General features: G+C 39.1%; 1 protein-coding gene across 1 annotated transcript in view; it reads left to right on the top strand.

The window, feature by feature from the left end:
- Window positions 1–10162, top strand: part of SEPHS1 (selenophosphate synthetase 1) — a 19526-nt gene extending 9364 nt beyond the window's left edge. Inside the window, 2 exon segments of the mRNA XM_023751491.1 lie at window positions 4837–5049; window positions 8230–10162. Coding sequence (XP_023607259.1) covers window positions 4837–5049; window positions 8230–8444 — 428 coding nt within the window. The 3' untranslated portion in view covers window positions 8445–10162.

Genomic DNA, 10162 nt, shown 5'->3' with positions numbered 1-10162 from the left:
CCTACTGCTCACCCTGCTGGCCTGGTACCCCCTAACTGCTCACCCTGCTGGCCTGGTCCCCCACTGCCTCCCCTGCAGGCTGGTCACACCTACTGTTCACCCCTGCTGGCCTGGTCACCCCTAACTGTTCACCCCTACTGGCCTGGTCCCTCCCAACTGCCCTCTCCTGCCAGCCTGGTCCCCCCCCAACTGCCCTCCCCTGCAGGCCTGGTCCCCCCCCCCAACTGCCCTCTCCTGCAGGCCTGGTCACCCCTAACTGCTCACCCCTGCAGGCCTGGTCCCCCCCAACTGCCCTCCCCTGCAGGCCTGGTCCCCCCCAACTGCCCTCCCCTGCTGGCCATCTTTGACCACATGGGGGCAGCCATCTTGTGTATTGGAGTGATGGTCAATTTGCATATTACCTCTTTATTAGATAGGATATTACTAACTCTTTTTTCTACATTATAATTCTAGTACACATAGTTTTTAATGGCTAAATGTTCTATCAGAGAAATATATCATAGTTAATTTATCTTTTGCCTACTTTTGAGCAATTGATTTGGAGATAAGATTTTTCCCATAAATTTTTTTCCTGTATTCCAGGAATAGTTTTTTGGCTATATTCCAAAGTTGAATAGTAATTATTTAATTCTTTGTCCTCAGGTGCCTCAGCACTTACAACCAAGGCTTTTCATTTCTTCCTGTGTCACTTAAACTATTTAAGGAGTGTTTTTCCTTTTTTGTCCTTCAAATTGAGTAATTTAACAGTGGGAAAGTGATCGGTAGTGGATTTATTTTTACCTGTATTTATGTTTCCCCATCCTTATTTTTTATACGTTGTTGGTAGGGATAAACATGGCAGAATGCTTGTGGAGGAATATTTGGTAATACCTAGCAAAAATTAAGCATACATTTATTTAACCTATCAGTCCCACTTCTGTGAATGTCACAAAGTTACAATGGCCAAAATATAAAATGAGGCCATTCATTGAAGCACTATCTAGAATTGCTCAAACAATCCACATGTCCATGGATAGGTAGCTGAATTATCTAGTCTGTATTTACACATGTAGCTTGAAAAGGGATGAGAGGTCTCTAGGGAACTATCTTGGATATGAGTAACTGAAAAAAGCAAGGGCAGAATGATGTATACAGTATGCTATATTTTGTGTATTCATATGAATATGAAGTAATGAGTGTTTTATACTTTCAAAAAGAAGCAATGGAAACAAATCATTAGTAAAAATTGTTACATATAAGAGGAATTAGGGAGGAAGCAGACTCTGAACATGCATTGCTTTATAAGTTTGACTTTGGAATTTTTTATGTCATTTTCTATAGGTTAAAATTTTTAATTAAAAAAATAAAGTAACTATCTGGTTAGGCTGAGAATCTTCCAAATAAAAAAAAAATTTTTTTAAATAAAAAAAGAGCACATCTTACAAATCCAAACCACTTTTTTTTAAGTTGCCTAATATATATCAACTTAATGACAAAACCACGTGGGGAAGAATTATATGAAAGAATCTAAGTAAAAATTGTGATCTTTAATTTGGAATTATCAATAAAAACTCAGCATTATTTTCCCCTCTAAAATGCTATTGCCCTAGCTGGTTTGGCTCAGTGAATAGAGTGTCAACCTGGGGACTGAAGGGTCCTGGGTTTGATTCCAATCAAGGGCACGTACCTCGATTGCAGGCTCAATCCCCAGGCCTGGTCAGAACTCGTGCTGGAGGCAACCAATCGATGTGTCTCTCTCACATCATTGTTTCTCTGTCTCTCCCCCTCCCTTCCACTCTTTCAAAATCAATGGAAAAATATCCTTGAGTGAGGATTAACAAAAAAACAACAACAAAAACTTACTTCCAAGTCTATCGAAAAGGTCTGAATCAATGATAACCCATTAGTAATGAACACCTACTGCCATCATTCTGATCTGAAAATTATCATTTTCCACAAAAAATGCTAGGATTCCTTGGGGAAATGGCTGATTCTAACTGGGACTAGAAATACAAAAGATAAGCCTAGGACATCCTATGCCTGAAAGTAATGGTGTTACCAACAGCTGTTGTTACGTCACTTCCCATAACTCAGAGGCGCCCACCAGTCAAATTGGAAGGGCTGGGCAACGTGAGTATTCAGAAGAGTGACACAGTCAGTTAAGTAGATCAAGGATCTAAAAATCAATGACATCATAGAGATGAAAATGTTTTTGGTCACATTTGGAAGTTGCTGGGCACCAACTTGTTTGAAAATAAATAAAAGGAATCAACCACACATTTTACTGTTCCTGTATAGGCTGTGCTTTGGGGAAAAGCAAATACATTTTTTAAAAATTCTTTATAGAAGAGTCACATCTGATAAATGCAGGAAGAATGATTGAATTACATATTTGCTATTTTTTTGCTATCCCTTTGATGTAGTAAACATCAGTGGCAGCTAAAACTACAGTCATCAAGACGGTGTGATATTGGTGAAAGAATAGAAAAACATATCTAGCTGTAGTTGGTTTGGCTCAGTGGATAGAGCGACGGCCTGTGGACCAAAGAGTCTCGGGTTCAATTCTGGTCAAGGGCACGTACCTCAGTTGCAGGCTTCTCCCCAGCTGGGGCCCTGGTCAGGGTGCATTCAGGAGGCAACCAATCAATACGTTTCTCCCACATCAGTATTTCTCTCTGTCTTTCCTCTCTCTTCCACACTCTCTAAAAATGGGAAAATATCCTCAGGTGAGGATACTAGAGAGTCCAGAAATAGACTCCCATAAGTATAGTTAACTAATTCTTGACAAAAGAGCAAAGGTAATTCAGTGGAGAAAGGATAATCTTTTCAACAAATAGTGCTGAAACAACTGGACATTTACAGGCAAAAAATGATTATAGATACAAGCCTTATACCTTTCATAAAAATTAACTCAAAATGGATTATAGACCTAAATGTAAAAGGCAAAACTGGTGAACTCCTAGAAGATAACAAGAAAATTTAGGTGACCTGGGGTTTGATGATGCCTTTTAGATACAACACCAAAAGTACTATCCATAAAAGAAAAAAATTGAAGTTGGATTTCATTCATACAAAGAACTTCTGTGAATGACACTAAGAGAATAAAAAGGCAAGGCACAGACTTGAAGAAGATCTTTGCAAAACACAGTTCTGACAAAGGACTGGTAGTCTATGTAATTAGGGAATGGCAATTTAAAACAAGATACTACTACATGCCTACTTAAAAGCCTAACACTGACAATACCAAATGCTGACAGCGATATGGAGCAATAGGAACTCTCATTCCTTGCTGATGGGAATGCAAAATGGAGCAACCACTTTGGAAGCCAGTTTGGTGGTTGGTTACAAAACTAAATATACTATTATCCAGCAGTTGTGCTCCTTAGTATTTACCCAAATGAATGGAAAATTTCTGTCCACTCAGAAATCTGCACAAGTTGTTTGTCACAGCTTTATTTATAATTATTAAAACTTGAAAGAAGATCCTTCAGTAAGTGAATTGATAAACTGGTGCATCCAAACAATGGAATATTATTGATAGCTAAAAGAAATGAGCTGTTACGACATGAAAAGATTTGGAGGAACCCTACACATATTACTAAGTCATAGAAGCTAATCTGAAAAGACCAAGCACCATAATTCCAACTATATGACATTCTGGAAAAGGTAAAACTACAGACAGTAACAAGATCAGTGGTTAGCAAGAGTAAGAGAGAGGGATAGGTGGAACACAGGATTTTTAGGGCAGTGAAACTTATCTGTATGATAATGTAATGATGGATACATGTTACATATGCCTTTATCAACACCTACTAGTATAGACATCAAGAGTGAACCCCAATGTGAACTATGAAATTCAGTTAATGTATCAATATTGGCTCATCACATAGCAAATGTACCACACTAATGGTAAATATTAATAGGAGAAAGGGGGTATATGGAAACTTCTGCACTTTCCACTCAATTTTCTATAAACTTAAAACTCCAAAAACAAAGAGAATTTTTTAAAATTAAAAAATAAGAAATTAGCCTGGCTGGTGTGGCTCAGTGATTGAACATCAACCTATGAACCAGGAGGTTGAAGTTCAATTCCTGGTCAACACTTGCCCGGGTTGCAAGCTCAATCCCCAATAGGGGCTTTGCAGGAGGCAGCTGATCGGTGATGCTCATCTTTGGTGTCTCTCTCCCTTTCCCTTCCTCTCTCAGATCAATAATTCTTTTTTTTTTTTAAGTAAGAAATTAACTTTCCACTTACAGCGAGATTGCCTGGAACTTAGGTCAGTCTTTAAAAGTCCTGTTTGCCCTGGATGGTATGGCTCAGTTGGTTGGGCATTGTCCTGTGCACCAAAAGGTTGCCAATTTGATTCCTGATCAGGGCCCATATGCCTGGGTTGCTGGGTCAATCCCCCAGTAGGGGGCGTGCAGGAGGCAGTTGATTGATGTACTCTTGCACCAATGTTTCTTCCTCTCTCTCTCTTTAAAAATCAATAAATTGTGCTTTAAAAAAAAGTCCTCCTCTTTGATTTTAGGATGGTTTAGACAGGCTTACCTTTTGTTGTGATTGTAATTTTTCCATACAGATTTTTTAGCTTACTAAGAAGTTACTGTTAATTGAAGCAGCTGATAGTTCTAAGTGGTTGAAATTGAAATAAACTTTTAAAATTTCACTATGGATTTTGTTGATTTTTCAAAATTACATTTTCATTTTGATATGCCGATCTCCCTGACAATTAGGAATTTTGAGATCAAAGTCTATTTAAGATTTTGACTTGAGGAAAATGGGGTGATTTTGTTTGTTTTTCTCAGAAAGTCTCCATTTATTACACCAGATAATAAATTTCTTTTCTGGTCTCTTAGCTGCTGGACTCATGCACACGTTCAATGCCCACGCTGCCACTGACATCACTGGCTTTGGAATTCTGGGCCACGCACAGAACCTGGCTAAGCAGCAGAGGAACGAGGTGTCCTTTGTGATTCACAACCTCCCTGTCCTGGCCAAGATGGCTGCTGTGAGCAAGGCCTGCGGAAACATGTTTGGCCTCATGCATGGGACCTGCCCGGAGACATCAGGTACAAGGATCCTGGGCCCAAATCTGAGGATTAAAAACTAGTGAGGCTAATGGAAAGTTTCATGAGAAAGAAGAAGCCAAACACATGAGCATGACCCCATTTTGTGTGAGGTCATTGCTGATAACCTTGGTGGTCTTAGCAACAGATGTTCTCAGCCCCTTTGTGCTGTTGGTTACCAATCTCCCGCCATCCTGTGTGCGATAGAGCAGTCTTGTTTAAGTCCATTGTTCCCTGTGTTTGGTGACAGAATGGGAAGAAGGAAGATTATGGGAAAAAATAAGTCACTACTCAGTTTTCATTGGAAACCTGCCATTTAAAATAATTAATAATCATAGTTTACTCTGAACAGGCTGTTTTTTCCTTGGGGGTAAAAAAAAGTCTAAAATTGCTTTAACAATGAAATAGTATAGTATGTTTCCAAAGTGCCATTTTTTCTTTTGACCCATTTTCTCCCTTCCCCCTTCACTCTTGTATTTTATCCTTTAAGTCATCCTCTTTTTTTTTCAGTCTCTTATTTTTATTTTCTTTCCTTGATAATAGTAAAGTAGGTTTTCCAAACCATATGTGAAAAAATTGACAAAATCAGTTTACCTGTTTTTATAGATTTTTGTCATTAAAATTAAGTATGTATGAAAAGTTTAACAGAAAAGTTTTCTATATGTATTACAGTAATTTTTAATTTATACTGAATAGGTCTAGTGAATGTGTACATTCACCAGTCACTGTGAGTAAACAAATGCTCACGGCTGGGGCATCTTAGCACACATGGGAACATCGGCCCCAACATGTTAACACTGCTGGGCTGCATATGCCCAGCGTCAATCCATGAGTCAAGAGATCACAGTTTGCTTCCAGGTCAGGGCACATATCTAGGTTGTAGGCTCGATCTCCAGTAGGGGGCGTGCAGGAGGCAGCCAATTGATGATTATCTCTGAACATTGATGTTTCTATCCCTCTTTCTCTCTAAAAATCAATAAAACTATTTTTTAAAAACTGCTGTATAAAGTCATGTTACGTGCTATGCAGTGTTGATCACATGCTAATCATTCACCAAGTGTTTATGAGCTATGACTCTTGGATTTCAATATGTAGACTATAGTTATAGACATATAATATTTATTTATGTCAGTGTTTTTTCCAACGTATGACCTATTTGCAAAAATTTGTTTTAAATAATAGTGAATTGCCCTAGATGGCTTAGCTCAGTGGATAGAGCATCGGCCTGAGGACTGAAGGGTCCCGGGTTCCATTCTGGTCAAGGGCGCATGCCCGGGCTGCGAGCTCAATCCCCAGTAGGGCACGCACGTGCAGGAGGCAGCCGATCAGTGATTCTCTCTCATCATTGATGTTTCTATCTCTCTCTCTCTCTCCCTTCCTCTCTGAAATCAATAAAAAAATATTTTTAAAAATGAAATAAAGTAATAGTGAATTAATAACAACAAAAAACCCCATTAATTTAATTATAAGCAAATCTTAGTTAAAGCACTTTAAAATTAACAGAGTGTTAATTTTCACATAAGACATACGGACCAGAAATTTTGTCCCTTAAATCCGAAGTCTGTTAAATCAAGGTCCACAAAATGGAGGGTTTATTGTACCTCAGTAATTTCCCTATCCTGGCAAAAGAGTTGAATTATCTAGGGATTATGCATGCCTAGCCATGGCTGGTGTGGCTCAGTTGGTTGGAGCATCATCCCATATTCCAGATCAGGGCACATACCCAGGTTGTGGGTTCCATCCCCAGTTGGATCAGGTGCAGGAGGCAGCCCATTAGTATTTCTTACTTGGTTGGCTCTCTCCCCCCTTCTCTCTAAAATCAATTAAAAATACACACACACACACACACACACACACCTAGACCTGTTCCCTAGGAAACCCAGTTCAGTCAGACGGGTGGGCCTGGTCATCAATAATTATAACAGCTTCTCAAAAGATTCTGGAGTGTAGCCAGAGGCAATGACCACAAAGCCCTGCTCACATGTCAATCTTGTATGACCTATTTGCAGAAGGGTTGTGGTTCTCTGGTAAGTCTCTCAGTTTAATAGAAAATCCTGTCTTTAAGAAAGAAGCAAAGTCTGCTTCCTCTTCCCAAAAGTGGCCTAAGGTGACCTCTAAAAATGATTCACTATTCACTTCTCCCAGAAAACCCCACAAAACGATGCAAATCAAGAGATTCAAATCTTCATGTTCACTTTCCATAAAGAGTGCTGAATTTTTGCCACACATACTTGAAAGTGCAGAGAGTAATGCTGAACTTAAGGGTTTAGATGTGGATTCTCTGGTAATTGTGCACATCCAGGTGAACAAAGCGCCCAAGATGGGGTGCAGAACTTATAGAGCAGATTGTTCCTAAACCAGAAGAGGAGGTTGCACAGGAGAAAAAGATATCCTAGAATAAACTGAAGAAACAAAAACTTAGGGGCCAGGCCCTGGCTGGGTGGCTAAGTTGGTTGGATCAGAGTTCTGTACACCAAAAGGTGGGTTCAACTCTGGTGAGGGCACATACCTAGGTTGTGGGTTCCATTCCCAATCAGAGTGCATACAGGAGGTAACATTGATGTTTCTCTCTCCCTCCCTCTCTAAAAGACAGTAAAACATATCCTCAGATGAGGATTTTTTAAAAAGGAAATTTGTTTTTAATACATTTTTATTGATTTCTGAGAAGAAGGGAAGAGAGAGAAATAGAAACATCAATGATGACAGAATCATGGATCAGCTACCTCCTGCACACCCCCTACTGAGGATCAAGCCTGCAACCTGGGCATGTGCCCTGACCTGGAGTTGAACCGTGACCACTTGGTTCCACTGGCCAGGTGGAAGCTTATGTTTTTAAGTATTTCTTTCCCTGTGGTAGGAAAAAATAGCTACCACATATGTGATTGAGGCCTCAAACACCTACTCCTACACAGCAGTGGTTCACAAGTAAGTCATCTTCACAATTTCAAGTTCGTTATTGTGTATATGTTTTTTATTATAGTAGAAGTTTTCCAAGAAACAGTTTAATTACAGTTTAATCTGGAATAGATGAAGGCAGAACAGCAAGGCTTCATTGGAAGGGGCAGCTTGAAGATACAAGTTCTTGGTTGAGCGTAGATCTGCAAGATTTTTTTTGGAAAGATAGTGACGGAGAAACTGCTCACAGGTCATCACAACTAATGATAATCATTTTTTCTTTGCCAGGAGGCCTTCTAATCTGTTTACCACGTGAGCAAGCAGCTCGGTTCTGTGCAGAGATAAAGTCTCCCAAATATGGTGAAGGTCACCAAGCATGGATTATTGGGATCGTAGAGAAGGGCAACCGTACAGCCAGAATCATAGACAAACCCCGGATCATCGAAGTCGCACCACAGGTGGCCACTCAAAATGTGAATCCCACACCTGGTGCCACCTCTTAATCTAGACCGAAATAGCTATTTGGTTTTGTTTTTAAATAGATCTATTTCCTTTATCAGCATTTCAATTAAAGACTATAAACAACAACAACAAAATCTCATTGTGTCTACACATCTGGTGACCTGAGGTCTATTTGTGAATGGATGCAATTAATAAGATAAAATCCATTGCCTTTTTTTCCTGTTACATTAACTGAAGATGCACCTAATCTTGAGGCAGCTTCTGAGTTGAGAATTATATTGTTATCCAATACTGTTGATTCATTTTGAATCTTTAGACACTGATCTCTTGCCGCATAGGCTCTTTTCAAAGGTGCTTTCACACAGCACAGACGTTACCAGTCGTAGTGTCAAACTGCAGTTTGTGTCTTTCATTTCATGTATATTTATCATCAGTTTGATCTTTTTTAAGTGTCTTGAAAGGTATTCTGGAAAGATGGAATTGGTGACACAGTGGTATCCCAGTAGATAGAAGGTTGCATGATTCCTTTGAGTTTTGATTTGTAAAGCCTCGTCTTCTAATTCAAGAGCATCTCTTTGACCCAGGATGTTTCCCAATATGCATTCAGTTAAACAAGGCAGGTGCTTAACTCTGCATGGAAAGCACTTAGAAGATAAAAAGGAAATTGTCTTTCTTTTTTCTTTTTTGTAGCCTTCCTAATATTTACAGTAATATCATTAACTGCATTCTTTATCAATAGCAAAAACAGGATACTTTTTGCAATGTAATTAGATGTTCTATAGTGCAACAAGAAATTGCCTTCTAAAAGGGGGGGGGGGTTCATGTATAATATTCATTTACAATTCAATATATAATTACACAAATAATTTTTAAATAGAATCAATAATAAAGACTGTTCTGTGGATGGTAGTGCATAATACATTTTATATTTTGTATAGTGATTTCAGGCCTTTTGTTTTCTTAAAATCAGCAGCTATTTAACCTGATTCTGAGCATTACTTTGTCCTTTGCGCCAGAACTATTTTGTGCACGCTTTTTGTGATGTGTTAAAAGTCTGCATTGCCAACATTGCAGCTCGAACTTAAACTTGTTATTCAAGTAAATATTTAATTTTTTTTATTGCTCTTGTATAACAGATTCCCCTTTTAGTATTATTTTAGAAGCATTGGGAGGGTTTTGGCTAAAGTACAATTTATTGGGGAAAACTAGATTTTAGTTTTATAAAACTTTTAAGTCTTTCATGGGACCTATATTTTCTTGAATTAAATTTTGTAGTTCTAGAAAAAATAGGCGATCTAAAAAGGTGTTTATCTGTGTTACTTAGAAGCATAGGCTTCCTTATATTGTAACCTACTAAGCGATCTGGAGGGATTCCTGTCATTAAGCACAAGTGCACTGACCCCTCAAGTGTCTGCATAAGAGAACAAGCACCACATCGCTGCAAGTTTCCAAATGCTTCCTACATACAGGCCCCAGAGCCATGTGAACCCATCAACTTCTTGCCAAAGGAAACAGCCACTGGGGAGAGAAAGCCCTGGAAGAGGCTTTACCGTGGACACTCCCGCTTTCGGAAGCCCAAGAGCAGCCTGTCTGGCATGTGTCACGAGCTCAAGCCATAGAATGGTGTGCAGTACCTGAGAGGCTGCTACAGAACTGAAGTTAATTGGACATTTTGTAGGGATTTATACAGATGTTGGTCCTCAAAAACTACAATCCAGTGGTCTGCAAAATAAAATGTGTTGGAAACCTCTGAGATGAA

Source organism: Myotis lucifugus, unplaced genomic scaffold, assembly GCF_000147115.1.
Source record: "Myotis lucifugus unplaced genomic scaffold, Myoluc2.0 scaffold_22, whole genome shotgun sequence".
NCBI classification, from domain to species: Eukaryota; Metazoa; Chordata; class Mammalia; order Chiroptera; family Vespertilionidae; genus Myotis; species Myotis lucifugus.
This window is presented reverse-complemented; position numbering and strand designations above follow the sequence as displayed.